Source organism: Calidris pugnax, unplaced genomic scaffold (genome assembly GCF_001431845.1).
Source record: "Calidris pugnax isolate Ruff unplaced genomic scaffold, ASM143184v1 scaffold49, whole genome shotgun sequence".
Taxonomy (NCBI): domain Eukaryota; kingdom Metazoa; phylum Chordata; class Aves; order Charadriiformes; family Scolopacidae; genus Calidris; species Calidris pugnax.
The window spans coordinates 2,641,180-2,669,068 of NW_015090798.1; the positions used below are offsets into that span (position 1 = coordinate 2,641,180).

A 27,889-nucleotide genomic window follows, 5' to 3' on the forward strand; every position below is an offset into this window, starting at 1 on the left:
GGGACAAGGAGTCGGGAATACAGATCCTTCTTCAGGTCTGAACTGGATCACATCATTGAAAACTAACGTAATGTATAAGCACATAAGACCAAACTAAAGGTAATAACCAGTGCTAGCTTTAGCTTTCATTAAGGAGAGAATGCTTTCTGTGCAATAGAAACGTTCTCATGACACAGATTTTTATTGTTATTTAATGCTGGGTTTAAGAGTGTGGTGGGTTTTAATTTGTGTCCAGTAATAAAGCCTGTTGAGATCTTTATACCTATAACCAGTTGTTCCTTTCATTGAAATCGGCTCCTGCCTTTGGAACACTACAGCACCACTGTAAAAATGAAATATATATTTCATAACTGTGAGGCTGCATAAGATAGAAAGAAGTGTTGGTTTATGTGTAAATTGATTTGTATTTTTAAAGTAGTGAAAGGGTTTTTTGCTGCTTTTTCTTTTTTTTTTTTTTTTTGAGCCTTTACATTGTAGGTTAAAAAAGCTGAAAGCATATGGTAGCAATTTTTTAACCTCTCTACATGAGGTGCTTGTCAACGGAGGTCCATACGTCCAAAGCTAGTTAATAACAGCTGCAGGCCAAAGTTCCTTTAAGAGCTATTGCCGTGTTCCAAGATTCTCAAAGACTTTGAACAAGTGAAGTTGGCCACAAGGGAAAGCAGCAGGTCTGCATTCTGCTTGTTAAGTGAACCCTGTTTGAACAGAAAAAAAATGTGGCAGAAAGTCAGAATTTTCATACTATAAAACTTGACCATAAAATATCAGATAGGATTGCTTGGTAGGCTGCTGCAGTTTAGCCTAAATGAACAATTTGCTTCATTCTACAACTTTATTTTGCTGAATGCTTCAATAAACCTATTTAAGGTTTTTTTGAGGAAAATTTGGAGGACTAATTACACCACGTAATTGTTTTTTTATTTTTTTTAAAGGATTCAGAGAATCCTGAAACATAGGAATAGAGTTCAGTTTGTGTTTACATTTTGTGCATACAAAATATGAAGTAGAAAGGGGAGAATGTATGTGAAGAAGTAAAAATGGCAATTCGCTTACCTTGTGCACTTTCTCAGTTTTACGTTCCTTTCCAGTTTTGCCACGCTCTTTTCAAAGCTATAGTGAATTATAATTAAGAGAATTCCCTCCCGACCACTCTCCATGCAGTTTGTAGTTGCTTTGCAGTCTGGAAGAAGTCCAGATTAAAAATGTGAAATCACTTTCTCGAAAGATATGGTCTGTGTATTTTTGCCTATCGGTCGAAAACCTTCATGGTATATTAAAGTCTTTATCAGAAAAAGCTCTTTAGAAGCATTTAGAGGGAACAAGGCTGTCTGGTTGGTTATCTGCCAGTAATAAAGCATCAATAAACAATACTCATCATTGTTGTTGAAGGGGGATATAAGGCAGGATGCTTGACAGAGAATATGTTTTCGTGCTCTACGCGCCAGAATGGTGCTGGATCAAAAAGCTGAGATTTGCGACACATTTCTAGGGCGCTGAGTGCCCCTAGGTGGTCACAACTAAAAGTACAGCAGGAACAGATTTCCCTTGCTCATCTCGTCCCTGCTGATGGACAGGTAACCTCTGCTGGGCACTGATCTCAGCCCCTGTGGCACGTTTTTTGGGAGGCGCTACTATTAAAGGAGAGCTTCTCTGCCTTCCATAAGTCTCTGCTTTACAGAAGAGGGTTTGCGTGGTATTAATTTTAATCTGGAAATTGCTGACATGCTGAAGTGGCAGTCTATCATTACTCCCACTTCTGGCTCCAATTTAGCCCTTGTCATTGCAATTGTCAGTATCAATTGGGGATTAGATGGGGTTATGGCATGCAGAGCGGATGGTCAGTGGATCAGTACCACTTTTCATTCCTTTTTAACACAATCTTTTTATTAGCGAGCCCATTGATACAATTTTGTTACCGCTTTTCAGGTTTTTATATGCATAAATCGTTTTGGGGGTAAATTGCTTCCGGAGTTGCTTTTGGATTCTTTGCATTCTTTTTCTCTACTGCATTTGAAATATGTAAGTAGTGAAATGACACAGAAGTGGTACCACTTCTAAAATACACATTCAGTATTCAGGCACACAGTCAATTGTTTTGAAAATGCTCATTTATAATGCATTTATACTTAGAAAAGGTGTGCGTTGTATGACTTACCCTTCCAACTTGTACACAAATGTGTTGTTGATTTGGCATTGTAAGGGAAGCAAGCATTGATTTCCAACGATTATAGAGCCAATTTCAAATGTTAAGGTTTTAAAAGCAAATAATGAAATGCTATGTAATAATACAATTTATTTTAATCTTCGTCAGATACATGATGTCTCAAATCTGTTAATTACAGTATGTGAGAAAACAAACTTTTTATTTTATCCTAAGAGTTAGGTTTTCACTGAAATAAACATTTCTGCAGGGAAGGAAGGGAGAAAAAAGGTAAATCTTTCTCTTGCTCTCTGAGAATTCTGGTGAATTTGCTTCTATGGTAACCAATTAGCCAGAGCTTATTACTCATGTAAAACAGGAACTGTTTGCATTTTTAAAACCTTCATTTGCAAAACAGCATGTCTAAATGATAAAGTTAAATTTCTTTCCCAAGACCACAAGTCGTCTTTGTAGGTGGAAACAACTAAGTTTACAGTTGAAAAAGCGAAGGAAAAGGCGCTCCTAGGCAGCAGCATCCATCCACGCTCAAAGCAAATATTTGTTTTTGGGGGAGAGAATGGCTGTCCCCGGAGCAGCCAGCTTAGCAAAAGCAGGAATGGAAGGGCAGAGCTCATCTTTTATGGAAGTCAGATAAATTTCATGCTCTTTAACATCGACTGTGACTGCAGGCTTTTCACTGAAGCCTGGCTCCTTCCCCAGTGTGAACAAAATAGGAAAAGTGATTAAAGTTCACTCAGTACTGGACAGCAGGAGGCAACCGCTCCGGTATCTTCAGCTGAGGGAGAGGGCGAGAGGGCTCTTTAATAAGACTTGTGAGGCTTCTTTGAAGAAAAGAAATAGGACTCGTAGGGCCTATAGATGCCTACACTAACATTCATTCATTTCCTGTACTTCATATGGCTTCTTTGACACGTTGTAATATTGTCATCCCCTTCATTAAAATGTTCATTATGAAAGGGGAAAGAGAGAAAATGTAACTGTTAACTGGAGTCAAGGGTCAGCAAGTTCTGCTGTGAGCAAAGGACTGGGAGCTGCCTCGGATAATAGCGGCAGCTCTGGGGCAGATGCGACAGACAGACGGAAAATGGAAATACAGACCTTACAAATTGTCCCGTTTAGTGTCCCGTCTTGTGACGGATGAGACTCTTGAGCGTCCTGACGAGTCTCGCAAGGCTGAAGTGGCAAGCAGATCCTCCTGGATCCTGCCTTTTGGCTTTTTCCCCTCTGTCTCTTTTTCTGTTTCTCCCTTTTTTAAGTTGTGCAATCAGTACTCACACATTCTTATAACTAATAGGATTAGAGGCGTTGCAAAGGGATTTGAACAAGATAATTAGTTTACTGCTTAGCCCACAATATAACAGGCAAAACCCCTCTGAGAAAAGGCAGACAAAATGGGTCAGAAAATGTGTGGGAAATGAGGTAAGGCCTCTCAAACAGGGCCTCAATCAGCTGTACCATTATGAAAGGGTCCTGGAGTATTCATTCATTACCGCAGACTGTTGACTTTTTTTGGCTTGGCCACCAGAGATGTCAAGTAAAGAGGCTGAGCTGAGCAGTGGGGAGCGTTGCTGGACACCAAGGAGTCCATTTCAAGTGCTTAAATGCAGTTTTACATCCTTTGCCACCACAGCACCATGAAGCAAAGCTGGAAAATCAAAGAACGCAGCCTCAAGCACTTTACAAAGCTGAGGCTGGAGAAGCAAAGCTTCTTGTGAACCTTGGGCTGGGTCGCATGCTCTGAAAGAGACGGGCATCTGAAATGTGGAATCAGGAAACTTACTTTATGTGTTGTATTATGTTTGAACCTCTATCTAGCAGAGTTATTTAAAACATAATTTTTCTAGCAGTGGGTTAAAGCGTTCCATTTAAATATATTTTTTTGTGTCTTAAGGTGCGCCACACAGGAAAAGCCCCCAGATCCAGTCCCCACTGTCCCCCCTCAGTAATACCAGTGTGCTGTGTGAATGTTGAAGTGGTGGTACTTGGTCTCCAAAGGAGCATCAGAAAAAATTTTAAAGTTCCTGCCTATCTTATTTTTTTTTAATTTTCATTTTAACTTTTTTGCCTGTGAAACTTGCCTGAACCACCAGCCTGATCAAAGCTGCCAGAAGTTGTTAGGGGACATGTCAACCTGGCTTTGCCTGTGTATGGTAACTTAGAAGTGCCTCCTCTTTGGTGGAGGAAACAGCAGGAGCTGCTCTAATGAAGTGTCCGGCAGCTCCATCTTGCAGTGTGTACGCAACCAGAGGTGAGAAGAGGTTAATCCATAGGGGAACTAGTTAGGAAAGCAAAGCGAAAAATACCAGGGAGTTGCATGTCCAAAATTCAACTTGAAGCCAAAGATGGCTGCTGATGTTTTCTGTTTCTTTTAATAAAACTCTCCTTTCAACCTGTTGCTTTTTGTGTCAGCTTGGAAATTTTAAATACTTGAGCTGCAGTGCAGGAGTATGCATTATGTACCAAAGAGAATGTCATGTTGCCTGTAGCAAATTGACTTCCTATTCATTTTAAATGCCTGTATCTTATTTCTAATGGAGATTAGATTCCTAATCTTAAGATTAGCTTCACTTTTATTTCAACGTAGGGATTCATTACTATAATCTTGATCTGCTTATAAATGTAAAGAAGACAAAGACATTCACTATTAGACATGTACATACCTGAAAGTAATATGAAATCCTAATACTGTAATCCTAGCTGTTGTGATTTTCATCATTAAGCACATTTACCCCTGAGTTTTATCCTGTTTTTATTTTTTTAAAAAATCTGGCAGTTTCCCTTTGTTATTTAAATGCTTTTTCTGCAATTCCCTGCTCAACTGCTAGCTAAGATGTCACCTCTGCTGCAGCTGGGAATCTTTGTTTTGTGTTGCTTATTATTATATGTATGGGAAAGGGAATCATGAATGTTGAAAATACTGTGAAAAACAGACCCTGTGAGATACTTGCTGGCTCTTCAGGTCAGACGTTGTACAATACATACGTTTAGATATGTGGAGGGTAATTTCCCACTGGTAGTGAAGCGTGTCCCTAATTAAAAAACAAAACAAAAAACAGGAAAACTCCACAGGCAGAAATTGGTATAGATATAAGACTTGTCTTATAAAAAGAAGTGTTTATCAGTATTATAAATAATATGTATCAATAATGAAATTTCAGCTAGGTTAAAGGAAAAAGAAAGTAACAGAAATTCAGAAGAATAAAATATATGTCTTAAAGTTCACCAGATCATTTATTTTTAAACCGTGAACAAAATCAATATGATTGACACACAAACTTACATTTTCTTTTGTATGACCGTGCTGTTTTAAATGCTGGCTTTGAATCTGGTAAATCCATGTCCTTGGGGTACCAAGATTTTAAGTTCTATTTAGGATAGGGCTATCTAATGTCTCATTTTACGTCTATATTTCTGTATGATTGTTTATGTTTGTTTAAACTGTTCAATTAGTAAAGCTCATAAAAATATTTCTGGACATATTTTCCATTCAGATCTTTGTGTAACACATGATAGCAGTGAGGAAAATTTGGCTTGTTTTCATTATTTATAGATGTGGATGGGAAGACGGTTAACAAAGGGCAAAATAGATATGGAAGAAGAAACTGCAAAAAAAAAATATTCTGCAGATCAGCGCTTAATTAGATATTGTGTATCCCTGCTGAATGCCGAGTTTGATCTTTTCGTTTTCACAGATTGCAGACCTTTCATTCTCACCCACGGTCTAGTTAAAATTGATACTAAGGGAAAATATTTGGATATTTTTATCCCTGTTTGGAGCAAACGTTTGTAGACATATCCTCATGCCTCCTCAGTTCTTTTGGTGTTTTTTAGTGTATTTTTAGTTTATGTATCCGAAGCGCTCGGTAGCACTGCAATCCAGCTCTCAGACTCAGTTGTAAGTCAGGGGTGAATCCTTATCTGTGTTTACTGTAGCTATTCCAGTGTATATTTTAACTATTTCTGATTCTTCCCAGAAGACCTACCACTTACCATGGTGTCCTTGGTAGCACAGTTCCTGCAGTGATGCAGACCTGACACAAAATTTTCAAGTATTTTCTTGAGCGGTCAGTCCTCTGAAGTACTGACTTTCTGCACTAAACTTTTCTTCTACCCGGCCAGGAGGAGATTTCTGTCTCTGAGAAAAATCCTTTAAGCATTGTCATAAGGCGTGTTGGGGAGAAACATGTGAAGACTTTGCAATTTCAAAATTAAAATTGCCATTTTTTTACAAGGGGTACATGAGAACTTGGCAAGATCTAAACCCCAAAGAAAACCCCAAAAGCAGCACCAAAATCCTGAGTTTTTTTAAATATAAAAGATAATTTTGTCAAGGACTCGTACATGGTCCAGTTGCCTCAAATATTATTTGTGGTGTCACAATGATAGATCATCGTGGGGAAAGACGAAAATTTATAGAGTGATTATGGAAAAAAAAACCCTGTTTTCTTACTTTCTTGTTTTGTCTCTACATCTGAGGATGATTTTGTCTTTGTTCATATATGCTTAAATCAGGGAAACCTATAATTAAAATGTGTTCAGTGCTGTTTTTTCAGTAAGTAGTTTGTGATTCAGAGATATATTTGTTCGCATGTTCAACACTAAGCTTGAGAGTAGCTACAATGAGTTCATAGGCATTTAAGCACATACTTTAAATTGTACATGCTTCAGTGCTTTCCTGAATTGGGATGAGATTATTTGTACATTTGCAGTTTAATAAGAGCTATATTTAGCTGAGTTACTGTAGTTTTCCATCCTACAGCTCTGAAGGTGCTGTATCATAACCTATATGCTTCATGTTGTCACAGTCCATCTTACAAGAGTGTAATAGATTTGTATTTAGTTAATAATTAAGAGCTTTGAAGAGTAATGTTTTTGTTGGTTTTCATAATTGATGGGAATGAAGATCATTCCCATAAATATACTTCATTCCTAACCTATCAAAATTAGGGTTATTGATTAGTTTAAGAAAAAAAAAAAAAAAGAAAACCAAAATGAAAACCAAACCAAAAAACCCTAGAAATAATCATTAGGGAGTTTGGAGGGGGGGGTGTGAGTTTTTGGGATTGTTGGGTTTCTTTTAAGGTCATATTTTGTGAGTGAAGAATGAGAGGTAAAGTATTGGCTCAGGCATGTCTAGGAGTTGGGGGGAAGATGTACAGTAAGTGGTTTTGCCCACACTATTGGAACATGTATTTGTTGAATAAGTTTTTCACTCTGTAAGAGGCATAGCAGAAGCTGAACTCAAACTTTTCTGCCTGTTTTCAAGACAGACACTTTCTGTCCTGAAGAAGTTTCTTCGAGGGAGGTAAAGAAGTAGTTTTTTCAAATACTGGTAAATAGTAGGTGTATATAAAAACTACTTACTGTGTCCATCTCTCTTTCAACTCACTGTAAACACGCAGAATAGATAATTCAAACAAAGTTATGACTGACCTGAATTAACTATAAACATCTTGGTTTTAAATTAGGAAGATCAAATTATGTATTTCTTGTGCACTGGTTAAGAATTAGAGCAGGAAGTCATGCTGACAAATGAAGTGAATGGGAATGGGATAGAGAGTTCTCTGTGATTTAATATTCTCTTAAATATGTTAGATGTGTATCTCTATAGAAATTTTAGCTCTTTACTGCCATAAAGCCATGACTTTCTTAAGTGATATATCTTCAGTAATTCTACAGTATTTTGATTCATAAAAGTTGAGTACATTGGAAGGGGCTTAAAAAATGCATTTTAGTAGGCCTTTTGACAGATGTGATTTAAAAGCTTAGAGAAAGCAATGCACCTGTCACTTTTAATTGCAGAAAGCTTTCCATCTATTAACTTTATTTTGCTAGAGCCTTCTAATGAAAAAGTTCCAGTATCTAATTTAATTTAATTTTCTTTGGGTTTGCCAGAAGAGCAATTAATTTTTAAAACTTCCAACTATTAAGCTGTGCTTCACAAAGCAGTCTCTCTATCTTATATACTGTTAAGTTTCATCATATGCTTGCATACCTTCGGAACATCTTGATATCCTTGAAGAAATGTGGCAGTGAAATGTAGACATATTGTCTGTAGCACCAGGTAGGCTTTACAAATACAAATGTTCGTATGATTGGGTTATTCCTATCCATCATTAGATTGCATCTCTCTGGAGCTATAAGTACATCTGTGCTTGGCAGGATTGTGTTATCACCAGTGCATATGGGGACCATGTGTCAGTCTTCCAACAAAGATATATGGTCTTGTGTAGAAGCAGGGTTGGATATGCTTGTATTTCAGCCTCTAAATCAATTCCTGGGACCTTTCCTACAGATGTTGGGAGCTGCGGGTCTGTAAAACAGTATACTGTAATTTGAACTGCAACAGAAGAATAAGCATGAGAGGGAATTAGCCATATGGCAATAGATAGCGAGTGCAGTGGAGCCTGTGCAGAAGCAAATCCTCACACCTTCTCAGCTATCTGTGTAAATATCGTTTAAATTCAATCACCTCAGAGCTCTGGGCTGGCCCTGTTCTCAAGAGGAGATCTGTTCTTACTCAGCGAAAAGAGTGAGTGCAGATACATGCACTAGCTCTTGTAAGATAGATGTCCTAGGATTTTTGAGCTGGTGAAGTTCCTGCTGGTTTCCTTAGAAGTATGAATGGATTTACACAGACTGCTTTAGCAAAAGAGATGTTGTTGCCTTTAATGGCTATTTTACTCTTAGTGCAATGTCGTGTGCTCTCACATAGGCTTACTTCTTAAATCCCAATTTTTTTTTTCTAATTTATGCTTTAAACAAAATGCAGTCATTTTAAGTTTTTAAATGTTTCATGGTATTTTTTACAATTAGTCTTCAAGCAATAGGGAAGCTTATGCATGGGTTGTTGGGATACATTTAATAACTCTTTCTTCTCATTACCATAACTGTCCTCAGTCTCTGTAGTTATCTAGACCTCTCTGTCCTGAAGTCTATCAGTTTACTCACCACTAGAGTGTATAATAGCTTGTGACTGAAGACCCCAGTGTCACCCTTACTCATCCCAGGTATGCTATGCTCTCATTTGGTTGCAATTACTTAACTGATACCCATCCCATTCAGCTGCCTTTTTGGCCCCAAATAGCAAAACAAAGCAAACCCCCTCCAAAACTAAAAAGACCCTTCACACAACAAAAAGACCCCACCACACACACAATCACTTTTTATCCCCATTATTTGGACTTCTCAGTAGAATTTTTCTGGATATTTACTTGAGCAGAAGCTCCATCAGCTACTTAGAAGAGTCTGGAAAATGGTTGAAAGGAAAGAATTTTGCATGGAAGCAATTTGGAAAAAAGACTTGAAAAGCTACGGATGGAGGAAAAAAGTCTGAAGGAAGGAGGGGAGATGAGTTTTTAAAGTGCAATTAAGAGCAGCCACTCTTTGATGGTGTCAGTGGAAAAGTGCAGTCTTGGAACAGAAAATCTGAGCTTTGTGGACTTTCAGCTTAAAAAAAATGTCTGAATGAAATTTATTACTAGTGCAAGCAGCTGAACTTTTTTTGTAACTTTGAGGGGGGAAAAAGGGATAAATATGGCAGAAGTAGCAATACAATCTAAGCTTTTATTTAAATAATATGAAATTCGGCATTTCATGGATTATTTTGTAGATGAGTTTTCCTTGAACATTTAAGTGTAATTTATGTACTGGTATTGTAGCAATAGTGTACAGCCAGGGCTGGAACATGCAGTGGGGTTTTGCACATTCTTACACTTGGGAGCACTCTGATCCAGGTTTTTGTCCTGGGTTGTTCTTTATAGTTTGCCGTTGATGAAGAAATTAGTTGTGATCAGTTCATTCTGGAATTACCCATTTCCTTTTCATTGCTTACGTAGAGTTTTACCATTTTTACAAGGGTTTTCAATTCTCAATGGCCCCCGTATTCAGCAAGGGTACACTGTTCCTGTTTTACAGCCCATTGTACTGCCTCTGCTGTATTCTCAGCTCCTTTTACTACAGGAAACTGTCTCTTGAAATTCTGATTCTTTGCATGGCATTGAGAGGAAAGAGATTGTGGTTAAAGGAGTTTGGGGGAAGCGGCTGGAACAGCCACAGAAAGAGGAGGCAGACTCGAGAAGAAGAGCCTGGAGCCCTTGAAGAGCAACTTCTGAGATGCTCAGCTAGACTATTAGAGTCATTTAATTCTGGTCAGTGGGAAGTTTTAGTTCCAGAATACTTGAATATTAATATCAGTAATTGCCCAGAAGTTTCTCAACAATTCTTTTTCTCTCTTCTCCTAAGAGCTTTTAGTTGGATTATATTAACCAGCCTGTATACAAGACATAGAATTTAAAAAAAAGTCCAATAAAAAAAAAAATTGTCCAGTTGCTCAGATAATTCAGCTTGTTCTTACTGGTTTTTGTTTCATTATGAGTGAAGGATGAAACAAACACGCATGTTTCTGTCATCCTTTCCATTATTAGTTTACTCTCATAGCAGCTCACAGTCCTTGTTCTTTGGGTCAGAAACCCAATGGTGCTAGGCACTGTACAAACAAAGAGTTAAAAAAAACCCCACAAAACCAACCAGCACCCCGTAAAACAAAAAAAATAAATACTTCTGTGAAAAATATTGCAGTATAAGAAATGACAGATGGGTATGAGCAGATGGGTGAAGCCCAGGAAAACAATGGTATAATATTGGTCATCTTGATAAGCAGTAATTATGATGGTAGCTTAGCTTTGTCATTTTTTTTTATTCATCCACGTTAATCCTTTTATAATTTGCTTTGGTTTCTTTCAGTGTTCTTAGCGTACTTTTTGGCACTGGCAGGCAACAGCCTCAAAGCCTGAAGCATCAGCGCTTCACATACATTATGTGACTACACACATATTGTATAAAGCTAAGACGGTACAATAAATCTGTCTTGTTAAGCAATCAGCCTATCTCAAGAGAAAATGCCCAAATTGCATCATTCGACTCAAGTGAAGGAAGAGTGAGCACGGTGCCATTCAGCATTAATGATCTGCAAGATCATTTCTAGTTTACTCTCCAAATTTTGGCTGTCCCTTGACGAAGTGTTCAAGGTTAGTTTTACTGTTAGGAACCACTCGAAGTACTCAGCTTGTTGTTACACTAACAGTCTGGAGCTACACTTGATAAAAAATGTCTGTGTCCAGGGATGTAATTATTGCTTACCTGTATTGGAATAGCAGCTATGCATAATGGGGCTGGATCAGGAACCTGCTCTGCTCCGTTGTGAACAAAGAGAGAAATGTCATAGTTCGCTGAGTGATATTTCAGAAGAGAATATACAGGGATATAGATTGTGTAGTGAAACTAGACAACATGCCAGATGACCTTTCAGTCAGTTTCTAAAAGTGCTTACAGCTTCAATTCCAAAGCAGGTGAAACAATATTAAATATTAAAGACATGTTGACGGCTGTAAACTCCTGCTAAAAAAGAAGTTTTGTTACAGGGAAAAGTTGTGAGTGATTTTTCAGATGCTGTTGAAGAGGTCTTTTGGAAAGTCAAATGTGCCATCTCATTTATTCTTAATGTGAGCAGATCCCCAAACCAAGCCAAATGGATGTTTCAGCCATGCATATGCTGAGTGTGTAACGTACCAGAAGAAGTGAAAGTTACCTGGCAGCATCTGGCTTTATCCTTTTTAAGTCCTTAACTTGTAGTGCATTTTCAAGTCTATCAAGTGTGATAGTTGATTAAAAATTAATCACTGAATCACCTTTTGAAGACTGGTTGGATTAAAATAGCAGAATCTTCACACTTTCCCTACAAAGAATTGGTCTTTTATGGCCTGGTATGAAATAATACGTAAAGAGTAAAGTTATTTTCTGTTTTGCTTTCAATTCCAACCTGGTTAAATAAAAAAGGAAGGGAAAATGCATGAGCAAACCCCATATATGCTATAGGAGTTATTGGCCATTTTTGAAACATTAAATGCAAGATATACATCCATATGACTAAAAGTCATCTCTCCTTGTTGCAAACTCCAAGCAGGGTTGTAGGTCGATGGTACCCTTGCATTTCACAGTTGTGCTGGTGTCTTGGGCACTGGTAAGGGAACGGTGCTGCCACTAGAAATGCATGGCAAGCAGCAGTCAGGAAATGTCACTCAGTATCTTCTTTCAGCTTGACCAATTTGAGACTCTATGAAGGATAAAGAATTGGTTTTTCTTTGGGGGTGTGTAGAGGGTGTTCTTAAGAGCTTCAAGTTTTTCTTTCAAGGGTCTTTTTCTATCAAAAGGATTACATTGAAGCCAAATTTGAAGTAGTATTGCAATTCTCTCTCTTTGAAATTGTGGGTGGTCCTTTCCTCCTTAGGAGCTACAATGTGTAATTATTTCTATTTTTTAATTTTGTAGTCCTAAACAAAAGAAAATTACATATTAATTTAGTGGAAAAGACTAATAAAGACTGCTTTCCTTTTCAAAAATAATTTCTAAGACTCCAGTAAAATACATGTGTGGTCCTAATACTCCTATTTTATTTTACAATTAGCATTTGCCACTCTAGGACACTCTAGCACAACAAAGAATCACTGCTGAAGCTCCTTAAGCAATTATTTTCAAATGGTACCAGAATATACAAATTGATTTAAGTGAACTGTTGGAGACATTGTAGAGTAGAATTGATTTTGCAGCCCATAGATTAACTTTCACGCCAAGACTGAGATTGGAGGTTTTGGCTTATTTCAAACCCCAAATGTGATCCTATTAAGAAGTCAGACAGGCCTGGTACTTGTATTCTGTGCTGTTTGCATTCTGCACAAATTACCAATTAGTAATACACAAAATTATAAACAAGTAAATGTCATATGATATTGGATAGTTAAGAAGAGTCAGGCTGTTTCTCAAGCAAAAAAAGGTTAGCACTAATTGTCGTAATTTGCATTTTTGATGACTTATCCTAAACGTTAAGGTTGAAGGTACTGATAAAATGAATAAAAATACCTGCTGCTTAAATAATACAAATAATAGTATACCAATAGCTATAATAAGAAGTACATTTCCATTAAATCATAGATTTATAAATGGATAATATTAAAATCTGAAACATTAAGAATGAAAGAAACTTCATTAGAAATGGTATCATTTAAACCTGAGAGGTGAAAGTGAGCAGGGAAACGTAGTCTGAATATTCTTAGAAAAAAGTGGAAGATTCATTCCTTACCATAGAGTTTGCTGTGACTCACATCATTCCGTCCATATTCCAGTGGTAATTGCCCTGTGTTGTGAAATATGAAATATTAACTCGGGGGATGTAGCACACTGTGGCACAGGGAGTGATCCTGCTTTAGCGTGGGAATAGATTATGTGTCTACTACGTACAGCATCTGAATCTCTAGGGAGTCAACAGAGCAAATGGAAATTAGTGATGCAGAGACAACCTGCAATTCTGTGATCTAAATTTTTCTCATCTGCTTTGTGCTTCCCAGCATGGTACTGATACATACAACCACTAATATATACTACCTTGGTTTCTCCATCTGTGAAAGGAGGTTAATAGTACCTTTCTCAAACATGAAATTTTATTCCTCTTACGGGTAGCAGGTTGGAATGATGATATCACCCGCAACAATGATTTACAGGGTTAATGCTAGGATTTATAATTCAGATTTTTGATCTTCACAAGGAGATAAATATGTGCCTGGAGACATATTGGCCACTGCTGATAGTATTGGATTCCTTTTGTATCTTCATTATGAAGAGAAATAGCTACACTGGATGTTTTACTGAATAATAAAAACCCATTGAAATTAATAGGAGGCTAAATTGTTTATTTCATAGTCAAAGAATAATAGTAGAGTAGAATTCATGGTTTTGTTGGGTTTTGGTTTGTGTTTTTTTCAGAATAAGAGTTTAGACTGAATTGTTAAGCCTATGGTTTTTTTAAGTATTGCCTTACTCTGTCTCGATTGATCTATAGACTGACCAAAAAGCTATGACTTGCTAAAACATGCGAAGCCACTCAAGTATAAATTATCTTCATAAATAAGTGATGCAGTACAGTAACTTGTTATACAGTAACTCTGTAAAGCCAAACATATGTCAGTATTGTATCAATTAACTGGATAAGCCTCATTTGACTGATGGGAAAGGTACTTACTTGTTTGTATGAATTAATATATTTGCTGAGCATGGGATAAAAACCTGTTGTGTTATAGATTAAATCATTCCTGTTTGTTTAGTAAGAACACACTACCATGATGGAATTCCAATATGCTTCAATAGGTTCAGTTCACCTGAGCTATTAATTTTAAAGGAACTGTCTCTCTGAGATACTCCCCCTGCATTTACACCATAATGTTCAGTAGCATCTGTATTCTTGAAGACTGTACTTTGGTTTGATTCTCATTACATTGTTCTGAGAATAATTTTCATGCTTACATACCTTATCCTAATACAATAAAACTAGTGGTTGCCAAACCGTGCCTTTGTAGCATTCAAAAAAGATCTTAGATTAAATCCCTAGTCATACTGCAACTTTGCAATTTTAAGAGGATGGTTTTGTGATGATAAATGAAGGTTTGTGAGCAGCAAAAAAATCTGATCATAAGTTTTGCATGATAACGCAAACCACCTACTACGGAGTAGAAATACATATTTGTTATTCAGATTTAGAAAGTGGAAACCTGTCTGGCATTTTAGGAGTGAAATCCATATCAGAGATCCAGTGAAACATAAAAAACCTACTTTGCTGTTTCATTCATTTGCTGTCCTCTTTGCATTGGAAAGCTCACTGCTACAGCAGCTTTTGCAAATAGAGGCAGCTGCTTGTGTTAATCATGATATTAAATAATCTCTTTCCATCCTTCTCTCAAGACACACAAAGACACAGTTTAAACTTGGGGCCATGGATCACTTCCCTTACGTGGTCACATCACAGCATATTCTTGCCTTCTGGGAGCTCAGGGTTTACTGCTGGTATCTTCACTGCCTCCCAGTGAGGCAGAGTGCATCAAAACTGGGGAAATAATATATAATAGTTCTTGTAAACCTGGGTCTTGCACTGGAATAGGTTCATGGGTTTAGATGGCATAGACTCATTAAGGGGACTGTGGCTGGAGAAGTAGGAAAGACATGGACCTATTGGAGCAGGTCCAGAGGAGGCCACAAAGATGACCAGAGGGTTGAAGCACCTCTGCTGTGAGGACACAGTGAGAGAGTTGGGGTTGTTCAGCCTGGAGAAGAGCTTCAGTACCTGAAGGCAACCTAGATGAAAGATGGGGACAAACATTTTAGCAGGGCCTGCTGTGATAGGACAAGGAGTAATGACTTGAAACTAAAAGATTTCATGCAGAATATATTTAGCTAAAGTTAAAATTATTGTTTTCCAGTAAGAAGGAAGTACTAAGCAAGGCTTTATTCATGTCAGATATATTTAAATAATTATTAAGGATGCTGATCATGGAATAGCTACCCTCTGAGCTGTTTTTATGAATTAGGATATATAAACTGATAAGTATTCAGTACTTAGTTTGATTCAGTATTTCTGCCTTTTTCTTTAAAAATCAGAACACATGATTCATTCCCAGTACTCAGTATTTTACAAAGTAGAGAATGGCAGTATAGATTTATGATATTGCTGGTCAGACACAGAGGGAGGTTAAACCATAGAGGAAAATAAAATTACAAGTAATTAAATTTACAAGCAGGTTTGCCATCTTCAAAAGATTTATTGTTTCAGAACAAACAATGGTTTTAGCCACACAAGAAAAGTGTGATACAGGCTTAACAGCATATGATATAGATATTATATGCAGTGTTTCAATTTATATAATTAAAAATTTAGCACTCCTTTTAAGGTTAAATGCAATATTCAACTGGGAACCATACATGGTGAGTAATAAAATAGCTGCAATGCAGTGCTGTCTGCATTTTTTAAGAGCTGAAGCACTCTATCAGCCTCATTAATATCAGGTTATCTAAGGGCTTTATCATCAGATAAAAAAGCAAGTATATATGTATGTTTTTGAGGTTTTCTATGGGAATAGGTTATTATATTCTATTGGTATGAATTTCAAATGTTATCAGGAATCTAGGTTGGGGGTTTCCTTTCTGATACACTTCTATCTACTAACCAGTAAATATGATAAAGAGAAAGGTACCATTTCCATCCTGTTCTTAGGAAGGATTCAGTAGTAGCAAGGTTTTGGCAAGGTCTTTCTGCTATTCCCACAAAGCATAATGCATTATGATTACTAATGTATTCTGAAGCAAAAAAATACAATAATTAGCTGAATACATAAAATGAAGCTGATTTTTTGGAGGAGGGTAGAGGTGAGAGGTTTGATTATTTTTTGTTGTTGTTGTTGTTGTTAATTTTTTTTTCATTGGTTTGTGAAATACAGAAATCTACATTCTTTCAGGCTTCCAGCCTGATTTGTCCAGATGGCTTTTTGTGTGAAAATCTATTTAACCCCAATATTTCTGTACCACCTTTTGGCCTGAGGACATCTCAAACTAAAAGTGACTGAAGTTACATCTGGTAGTTCTGGCCCCAAGCTCTGGTTTGGTGACGTGTGGAGGCCAGGAGGTTGAAGTTGCCCTGATGGCCAGGGAGTGTAATGAATGAAGCCCACCAAGAAGCACTAAGGAATTTTCTTGAAGGGTCAATGTCTAAGACATATTAATTTGGAATGTATCTCTCTAGGAATGATATAGTAGAGTTAAGAAAATTTTAGTTGAAAGAAGGCCATAAGACAAGTAGACTCTGCATAAAGATGAATTCATCAAAGCATTTTACTACACCATTGTACTTTATTTAAAAAAAAAAAAAATCTTAAAAAATCTTGGCTTTTTCACTCCAGCTGCGTACAAAACCTTTAAAAATCAATTCTGCTGTTCCAGAGGAATGCTGGATTTTGATGTAAGGTCTTGGGCTGTAATAATAATGGAGAAGAATTCGTTCCGATGAAAGTATCTCAGTTAGATTGCTTGTTTCAAATGTTAAGGCAAGTTCATGCCTTTTCTTTAAAATACAGATTTGTTCTTTTAAAAGTAGGATGTTCTTTTGTTTAGTGGTTTAAATTTTATTGAAATGCTTAGAGCTTCTTTCATTTTAGGGGTACCAAGTATCATCATAAATTACAGTCAGGATTCAAATGCTGCCTCTTTTTGAGATGGGAGGTGAAGTTCAGACAGTTGTTAGTGCCAGAAAACAAGGACCATCAGGCTAAAAAAGAGATTTGCTCCTTTCTTCACTGCAGAATATAAGCTGCGAAGTCAAATCAATGGAACATAATGACCTGCTAAATTGTCTAGTTTTATCTACAACACATATTTTTTTCCTAATTTCCCCAGAAAGTCAGAGTGTACCCTGTGCTGCTTGTGACCTTCTTTTCTGTGAGCAATCTAAGAATTGCAGCAGAATGAGTTAAAACATCATAAAAAAAAGACCACATAGCAATTCCTTACTGAGTCCTGGGTCTGCAGTGTGAAGTGTAGGTGTAATTTATGCAAGAAGAAAAAGCTGAATGTTTGTTTAAACCTCTCAAGGTTTTTATAAGAAGACCTTTTGAGACTGAGCAGATGAAAAGTTAATCAATAAATAATTACTAAAAAGTTTTCTGCTATAAGCAGGCATAAAGCGTGTGTTGAAAATCATAGCTGATATGCGAGAGGTGGGATTTTGCAATAAAGGAAGGAATGAATAACTTACACTTTTGTTACATAAACAATTCCAAGAAAGTTTCGCAAACCAGCAGATGCATTGCAAAAAAAAATTTCTCTTGAAAAATGACATTTGCCAACTTTACTTAGCTCTGCACGTTTAGAAGGATGTTTTAAACAAGTGCCTTGCACAGGAAGGTTGAGAGCCTTTGCAATCAGGTAGTTCATACTTGAAATGTGCTAAAATTAGCAGGGAAGACCATACATTAGTCTATGTGAGCCTGTGCTACATGGAAATGGTGTTGACTGTGTGGCCCCAGGGGTAAATCTAGCATGCTATTAGGTTTCTGTCTTTCACATGTGCATACACACCAACCAATGTAAGCACACATACAATCTCAGTGTATTGTTTAATTAGGACCCTGGCTCAATAGCTGTTATTTGTAAGTCATAGAATCATAGAATTGCCTGGGTTGGAAGGGACCTTCCAGATCATGGAGTCCAACCATCAGTCTAACACTGACAAAAACCATCACTAAACCACGTCGCTAAGCAGTCCTTGCATTCATGCTGAGATTTGCACTTAATCAAGGAAAGAAAGATTTTGACCGATAGATATTTTAAAAAATAATTTACATATTGTCTCAATCTTATTCATCATCTACTTTTTTTAATTATATAAAATTGTGAATGATGATACTCCATTAACTGTCATAAAAATGTAATGCACCATTACCTCCTGCAGTATATATTTATGAGTATGGCAGTAGTTTATGTAGATATATACACGTATCTGTATTATAAACTAATCATTGGTTATGATAGGAATCACTACTGAGTCTTAGCCTCTTTATGCACAATTTTTATATTGGTAAAATGTATGAGTCAATTAGACAGAAGTGTAAATATAGATATTTCCTGTTTATACTCATAATGGAATTTTTTCAAAGGAAGTAGGCTGTTAAATCATGTTGCCGTAACAAATGCTGAAGGCTGCTTTTTCATTCATTGCCACTGAATTTATTGTCGGAGCATTGGAGTCATATCCCATTTCAAGATTACTTAGGTGGCTTGAAAATTAAATCACAGCTCACAGATTCTCTTTTTTCACACATGGTTAATAATAGTAAAATTGAGTCTAGTTTTAAATACACCTTGCAAGATATTGCAGTGCAGTTAGATACACGAACTATGAAAGATTTAGTAAATAGAATGTGATTTTCTGTAAATTAACAGTGAATTGGATAAAACAAAGTTGCTGTCAATGTATGTAGAATTATTTCCAAAAGGATTCTATTGATATAAGTTTTGTTAGACTCTGGCAATGTGGGGTTTTGTAAAGTCCTCAAATTATTTTTTTTTTTAAGTTCATAAATCTCAAAAAGATCTCCCAGTGTGATTGCTAATAACTGGAAACATGAGCTTATGCTAGATTATATTTTAGGGAAAGAGTATGTCAAACATGACTGTTTATATTTAATCAGCTAAACGCTTTTTCACTTCATATGATTTAGATCTTTTTCTATGCGCCATTTTGCAATGTTTCTCCTAATAGCTGTCTCTGAAAAGGTCATCCAAACGATTTCTCTAAAAAGCAAAATATTGTGCAATTTTACTTTTCCTGTTAGGGGTTGGAGTGCATGTGATGTGCTTTTTGGAGTGAAGGTCCTGATTTCGTTTTCCTGAAATGAAATCTAGTTCTGCTCTGCAGACTGATGGAAAATTCTAGAGTAGACACAGCTTGTACACATCTGATTTGTTTCTAAATGTTATTCAAATATTCAAGTAAGCCTCTTTGTATAATTTCTTGTGTTCCTGTGTATATGTCTATAGATATATGCATCTCTGAAGGCCTTCAAAAGGAGATCTGATTTCATACTTTTAAAAGTGTCTACCTCTACAAGGTAGACAGGTCCCTTTGAAGGCCTTCGGATGTTTGTGAACCATGTGAGTGGTAGGGAGGTTTGGTCCAGGGTCCAAAACTATAGTCTAAAGTAGAACCTTCAAACTGCACTAACAACTTTAATCTATTGATCATGTCCTATTGCACTGAATGAGTTGTTAATGGAGAACAGCATATGTGAAAAGCTCTGGATTCTATTTTGGGTTTGTTTTCCTCCTTCTTTATTGTGTGTTGTTTTTTTTTTTTCTCCTCTCTTCTGATACTGCTTTTACTTCAGTTCTCTAGTTTCTATTTCCAACATGGAACTGTGAAGGCCAAAAGTATTTCTAAATTTCAGAAAAAGGGTTGGTCATTTATATTGATAGCAAAAAAAAGAGTCATGAATATTTCTGTTTTGGAAAACGCACTAGTTTCAGATAGCCTAATACAGCTAGCCATGCAGGAATTTTGGGGACAAGCATTAGATATCTAATGGAGGATGGTTTTTAGCGCCTTCTTTTAACATCTACAGTGCTTGCCACTGAAACAAAATTCAGAAATACATTGATCTCAGATGTTATACAGCTTGATAGTTGTTTCTCAACAGCTTGCTACTTGTTCTTTTTGCTTGTTTGCAGTCTTCCTTGCATAAAGCTGAGCATACTATCAAACACTGGATGTCATGGATTTGGAATGAGTTAAAAAGTAAAATAAATCAGTTAAAAATTAAATCAAAATGGGCCTTCATTGTAAAATTATATAATGCTTATGCTTTTTGTTTGGCATATATATTGGTGCTTTGTAAAGGAGCTACTTAGAGCAACACATAAACTAATTTGAGTATTATTGCTGCTTCTATTTCTTCAATTACAAATCAGTTAAGGTAATAGAATAAGCTTCATTTGAAACATTGAATGAACTGTAATGGCTGAAATAATTTCCTTATGTGTTCTTTTTCTTATACACAGAAAGAAATATATATGGCAGATTTTAAGTTTAATTTAATTATTTTTTTTCCTAGTGATCTTAGTGAAAATCAGATTCAAGCTATACCAAGAAAGGCATTCCGAGGAGCAGTAGACATAAAAAATCTGTAAGTATTTTCCTCCTCCATGCATATATTCTGATGCTAATGCTTTGTCAATACAATGTGCTTTTGTTGTATCAGATCTCTTTTTTCCTAAGCGCATTTATAACTGCTTAAGAAATCTCTGCATAAAAACAACACGTACCATTTGCTTTGGCAAAATACTTCAACGTATCTTAAGCATCCTAAAATTACCCTATATGAAATCTAAAACATTGAAATGGAGTTGAATACAACAAGGCATTATAACTATTTGCTTATGGTAAGAGGAGTTTAATATTTGAATGTCAGGGTATTTTAAACCTTTCATTGTTTCATGTGGAAAAATTCATTTTGCTGTGGGTCTAAGAGTTTGTCTTTTGTTACCTTGTATAAAAGAAAAGAAAGAAAAATTGTGCTATTATCTAGTTTTGCTAGCATATATTTTTGTACTTGTGTGACTGCCTTTCTTACGTGGTTTTCTTCTGTGGTAAAACAAATCTTTTCTAAAGGACTGATATTCATTTTCCTGGAGACAGTGACCCTGAAGTTCATGGGCAGGCTTTGAATTCTTATGGCTTCTAAATGTGGAAATATGTGAGTTTCAAGACAAAGGAAAGCAGTCACTTTTCGACTTTCTGTTTAGAGTGGTAGATCAGTTTAGTGGACTAAAGGGCCTGAACGAACTTGCGTAGTAGGACTCATGATGAACTTGCATGGTAGGAAATGTAAGGTCATGCATTCAAAAGCTATAACCCCTGCTGTAAGCTGAGGACTCATCACTTATAAGCAATCAACAAAGAGAGAGGAGATGTACTAGTGGCTTCCAGAAAGACTATGGAGCTGCCAGTGTGATGCGGCTGTGAAAAAATAGAATTGCTATCTTCTGTGGCATCAGTAAAAATAGGGAAGTATTAGACCTTTATATGAGAGTTTCATGTAATTTCTATCGAAACACCTTCCATTAATTGTAGTTGCCAGTGTTAAATAAAAATGGACTTTCTAGTTGTATTACTTTGAAAACTGAATGCTCCATGGTTATGAAGGAAATGACATGATGTCCTGTCCCCAGTAGGACACGACTGGACAGGAAGCCTTTTGTGTTTCTGTTGTCCTATGGTGGACTCTGCTTCATTCTGCTGCCCACAGCACTGCACACAAATCAGTTAAGGGAGTGGTTTTTTCAAAGACTTAGCAAAATGCCCAAGAGTGTGGCCTAGTTGATATGATAGATAGAAAAATATTTATTTTTTTATTTAACCATGTTTGTGGTCTGGATCTACCCTCAGTGAATGTCCATGTCAGTGAATTCCACGTCAATGGAAAAACCATTATTTCCAAATCAATTTTGTTCAAAAACAGGCAAGCGCTTCTCAAAGTAGCTTCGTTACTTTGTTTTAATTGATGTTTTATCAGTTTCTATTGAGAACTGGTCTCATCATTACTTATGGTCTAAAAGAGGCTTGGCTACAAGGAAAAGCCTGTATTTTTCTGCATGATGTTTTATATTTGGAAATTGATACAGCTACAGAAAGGAACTTTGGTAGTAAAGATAACAGTATCATCGAGACTTTTCTAGTGACAGGGCAGTATTTTAGAATGTTATTAGTATACATGGGGAGATAATTCCAGTCAGGAACTTAATTAGGATACTAATCTTTAGCTAAGATAATATTTAAGATAATATTTATGTCTTTATGTGCATTTTCAAGGTAAGGATCCTGAAATATGTCTAAAACTTACATAAAACAGTAGATAACACACTTTAACGCCTTTCTCTTTTGGGAGATAATAAAAAAAAATAATCAATCATAAAAGCCATAACATTGCCACAAAGTCTAAATCATATCTGGGGCACAGTTTGCTGTGATAGCAAAATACTACCAGTTACATCCTCTATTGGTGGTCCCAGGGAAAAAAAAAAAAAAAGGAAAAAAAAACCTAATCCAAAATCTTTATGATCCTACTACAATTGAAGGTCCTAAAACCCACATTTCTCTGTCTTCTAAATGCTACCTATGCTCCTGGTCATTCAGAAGGAGCACCTTCTATTGTGTGAAGTGTAGATGTGAGCATCAGAGTGTCATCCGAGTGAATTTGTGGGGTGAGTCAGAAGGCTTCCAGCACAGCATTTGTATAACTAGGTCAGGCCTGAAAAGATTGAGTCTTTTCAGAAGTTTGGGCAAGAAGATTTGAACCTTAGCCTTCCATCTAGCCTTGGACATTACACTTAAAAAAAGGTGATGGCAAGAATTGTACTATTTTTAATTCATTGTTCAAGAAAATTTGGACAATCGGTGAGTGATAGGTGTAGAAAGCAACACTCTGCAAAAAAAGAAAAATAAGAAGTAAAGGGATTTAGCATCTATTGGGCAACTCACTGTTGTTTTTTTTTAATGCAATGACTGGTAACCATCCCATACAGTAGCTCCAGCAAGCTGTTTCAAAGGGATTACCTATTTTATTTTCCTGAATGGAGACTCACCATTCTCTTACTCCCCCTAAATATTTCCCCATCCGAGTCAGGAGTTGGAATGTTTTGGAAAACATTTTATTATATCCAAAGAACATCCTTCTAATCTTCTCAGAGCAAAGGGAATTAGATGGTAACGCAGTTTATCTGAAGGAAATTGCTTTCTTTAAGGTTGATGGTATGATCTTCTGATTTCCTGCTAATACATTAGCTTTCAAGCCCTCTTGATATTTCTCAGAAGAAGCTGTCTAGTTTGTATAAAACGTGGCCATGATACTTCCTTCTAGACATCTTCTTATTTGCAGTATAGATTCTGTAGAAAATAAAAGAAGAATGGGCAAGGTATTATGAGAATTGACAATCCAGGAAACCTGCCACAGCCTTATAGCAAAAAGAACAAAATCCTGAAAAACCATTAGCCCACACAAACTGACTTCAAAGCTCATTGGAATTACCCATTTTCCAACTTGTTTCTTGACTCTTGTCTTAGTAATACGAAGAGTCTGGTTTTGTCTATACCTTCCCTTTAGACAATTGTAGGCAACAATAAGATCTGCCCTTTGCCCTCTCTTCCTCATTGGAAGACCTCATTGCCCTCTACAACTACCTGAAAGGAGGTTGTAGAGAGGTGGATGTTGGCCTCTTCTCCCAAGGGAATAATGACAGGACCAGAGGAAATGGTCTAAAGTTGCAGCAGGGGAGTTTTAGACTAGATATTAGGAAGAATGACTTTCCTGAGAGGGTGGTCAGGCCCTGGAACAGCCTGCGCAAGGAGGTGGTGGAGTCACCATCCCTGGAGGTATTTAAGAAACATGTAGACATGGCTCTTCAGGGCATGCTCTAGTGCCCAAGATTATTGGTTTGTGGGTGGGTGTGATGTGGTGGGGTGTTGTGGTTTTTGTTTTGGTTTTGGGGTTTTTTTTGAGGTTGGACTTGATGATTTCAAAGGTCCCTTCCAACCATGGTGATTCTGTGATTCCTGAGGCTGAACAAACGCAGCTCTTGCAGCCTTTCCCCAAATGTCACCTGCTCGAGCCCTTCCATCTTGGTAGTCCTAGTCAGACTCAGCCCATCATTGCCAGTGTCTGCCTTCTACTGGGCAGACTGAGATCATATGCACAACTCAGATGGCATCTCACAAATGCCAGACAGTGTGTCCTGGTTTCACTCTCACCAGTACAGGCCAATTCTTGGTAGTGAATCAGCTTCTTCAGAAGTGATAAAAAAATGAATCATAGAATGGGTTGGGTTGGAAGGCACCTTAAAGACCATCAAGTTCCACCCCGCCTGCCATGGGCTTGGACACCTCCTACTAGACCAGGTTGCTCAAAGCCCCATCCAGCCTTGCCTTGAACATCTCCAGAGGTGGGGCCTCAACAACTTCCCTAGGCAACCTCACCACCCTCATAGTGAAAAATTTCTTCCTAATACCTGATATAAATCTCCTCTCTTTCACTTTAAAGCCATTACACCTTGTCCTATCCCTACGTACACTTGTAAAAAGTCCCTCTCCAGCTATCTTGTAGGCACCCTTCAGGTAATAGAAATCTGCTATAAGGTCATTTTGTACAGGTTACTCAGACTGGAAGCCCAGTATCCCATATTTTGGCAGTTCAAATATAGGAAAAAAAATAGTTGCTCTGTCTCAAAAGTCTTGTTTTCCTTGTTGAAGAGCAATGACTTGAAGAATAATCCACTTTTAGTACAGGTGCTTATCTAGGACTTGACAGAAATTAGGGTGCAAATTCTGGAAATGTAATTCTGAAAGTTGCTCCTAACTTCCTACTTTTTTATGCAGAAAACTATGCACCAAGAAGCTAGATTCTTCAGAGAACACAATGGCACCCACTATTTTAAAAAAGAAATATAAATTATCATATAAATAGGAAATTAAACACATGGCTTTAATATGCATATTAGTGATGGTTTCATAACCCTTCCACCTTGATGTGAAAGGTGTTTAAAATCTCCCTAACCTCAGGAATTTTATTTAAGATGGTAAGAAAATGATTTAGCAGCACAGTTTTTAAGTTTAGATGGGTAGCTTCTTGAATCTGGTTACTAGGAAGAAAAAGAATTTGGCTTAAAATGCAAAGAAATATCAAACACCAGTGACATAACAATAGTGCTGTGCTCAGTTTTTAAGAAGTAGATTTTGGCCCCTACTCTGATGATTTTGATAAAATTATATTATGATATTTCTGTTTGAAGTATATAAAATTTTCAATGATTCCAGCTTCCTCTTTTGGTTTATAATCATATCCAGTAGAGGATGGAAAGGAATACACTAGCATCATGGCTGACCTGTGATGCTAAATATGCGCAACATCAAATTATACCAAAAATACCAAGGAACATTTTTATCATATCTCCTGTAAATATCTTGTGCCCCGTTTTTCTTGTCATGGTCAGGCCTTACTTCAGACTCCCCTCTTCTTTGGTGGCTTTGTGTTCATTTGGTTCTGATTTTTCCCAGCAAGTTGGGGACACTGTAGCTGTCACCCCAAGGATAAAGGCTGCAGAGCAAGGTAGTAGCTTCACAGATTTAGTTGGCTGGGAAAATGGAGAATTAGTGGAGAGGGAGAGAGACACCAGCATCCACTCAAAGTCATTCCTATTACACTAACTTTTTTTGCCCAAAACCTTGATTAATATTACTTGGTGTTGCCCTGATGCCTCTCTTAGGCCTATTGTGAAAGATTTAAAAGTGGCATTGTCACTAAATGCACAACTGAATTTTGAATTAATCATTGGCAATCACGGAATCACAGAATTGTCAGAGTTGGAAAGGACCTCTAGAGATCATCTTGTCCAACTTCCCTGCTAAAGCAGGATTCCCCAGAGCATATCACTCAGGGCTGCATCAAGGTGGGTCTGGAAAATTTCCAGAGAAGGGGACTCCAAGACCTCCCTGGGCAGCCTGTTCCACCAGGCAATGATTGGACATTTTTTTGAAGTTTAATTTTACTAGAAGTCCAAAACCACAAAGTCCTGCTGAAGATATTCTAGTTACTGGTTTCTCCTCAGATCATGCACAAAATTCCACTGCAACTGGAAGTATATTTGCCTACTCATCTGTACGAGTGCTAATCCAAATGCATTGCTTGTCTAAGATGTGCTTTAATAATTTAGAATTGGCATATTTTTTATGCTTGTTCTTAGCGGGAATCTTAATTCCACTACCAGTCTGTTCACCTAGCTGTGTTTCAGGTATACATCAAAAAGGATTTTAACAGGGTGTTAGTGAAATATATTCAGTGGATACTTAACATTTTTACTAAAGTCAAAAACAGCTCTGAAGGAATGAAGAACAGGTACATTTTTCTAGTGGTTTCTAAAACTCTTGTTGTCAAACAGGTCTGTTCTTTCAGGCTGTTTAAATAAAGTACTATTTCAATACTATTTTTAAAGTTGTTATTTTCATTACAGATGACTTTCCTAAAATTTACCTGCTGAAAACACTTTATTTTTTGTCAACAAATTCATTTATAAAATGTCAAAGTCAGTTATGTTTTTAAATCAAGCAGAGCATTTGGCTTTGAAGACGAGTTCAAATCCAAAATCTTTGAATGTGAATTGAGAGCTTTCTTGCAAGTCACTTTTTCTGACTTGAACCAGTGAGGAAAAGTCTAAAATACGTAGAATCTAAAAATCTATCTGAAATTTATTTGAATGACAATAAACGTTAGTTGAATAAAACCTAAGCAGCTGAAGTAGGTGTGGTTTCATCTGCTAAGATAAGTGCCAATACTTAGCACAAAATTTTACATGGTGTCTGAATTCACTCTAATGAAAAATGTGGCCTATGCTTTTACTAGGAAGAGTACCAAATGTTGCTGTGATTTATGTCATTTCCCATAGATTTTCCTCTGCTAATACAAAGCAAATTGAGATAGATGAATTTGAACTGAGCTGATAAACTCTGTTGTAGGAAGACTTGGATTCAATTTTATCCTTAAATTTCATTTGGCTATGTCGAGTACTGAGAATAATGCAAATCCTCTTTGAAGATTTGAATTGTAACAGAAAGCAGTTTATGTTTCTGTTTAGTGTTAAAGTCTCATGCAAAAGTTAGTTGGACTCTCAGGAGCCTTTAGGCCCTTTTGTTTCTACACAGCCTTGGAAAGGGAGGCTGCCTCTGCTTTCCTAAACAGGGTCTCCTAATCATGTCAAGGAGATTTGCAGAGAGGTTTGTTGATATGTAGAATAACGAAGTAGAAATCATTCTACAGATAAAGATTTTCTAATTAATATTTAAATAAACTAACAGAATTTCATGCGATATGTGCTTAATATGACTTCAGCACTAGAACAGGAATGTATTTGCTCTCTATGTTATAATAGTCTTGATGCTGTTTTCCACCTAATTGCTAAATTGCATTATTTCTGGGAAGTCATACCGATGTGATAATATCTTTACATCACATAACTTACAGATTGTTTATTCTGTCTTCATCCTCCTTTTCACGGCATTCTCCTGTTTCATTTTGACTGTTGGGTGCTTTTTATTTTACTCATGGAAGATACTTATGGGTTTAGCCAAGTACAGTGCTAGATAATTTTGAGGGGAAGGAACTGTTGAATTATAGGTCAGTTCTCCCTTTTCCTCTAGTTCATTCAGTAAGTACGCCTTACTTGGAAATACTTGTAAGTCTTGCTTGTCAATTATGGATAAAAGAAATAAGTTAATCATTTACTATATATTGTATATTGGGGGGGGGGGGGGGG

General features: G+C 36.8%; 1 protein-coding gene across 1 annotated transcript in view; it reads left to right on the top strand.

Annotated features, from left to right (window-relative positions):
* The window catches only part of SLIT2 (slit guidance ligand 2), a 454,506-nt gene that overhangs the window by 308,679 nt on the left and 117,938 nt on the right, over positions 1 to 27,889 (top strand). The window contains exon 8 of the mRNA XM_014937040.1: positions 20,644 to 20,715. Within this exon, the coding sequence (XP_014792526.1) occupies positions 20,644 to 20,715 (72 nt within the window). The remainder of the gene's footprint in view (positions 1 to 20,643; positions 20,716 to 27,889) is intronic.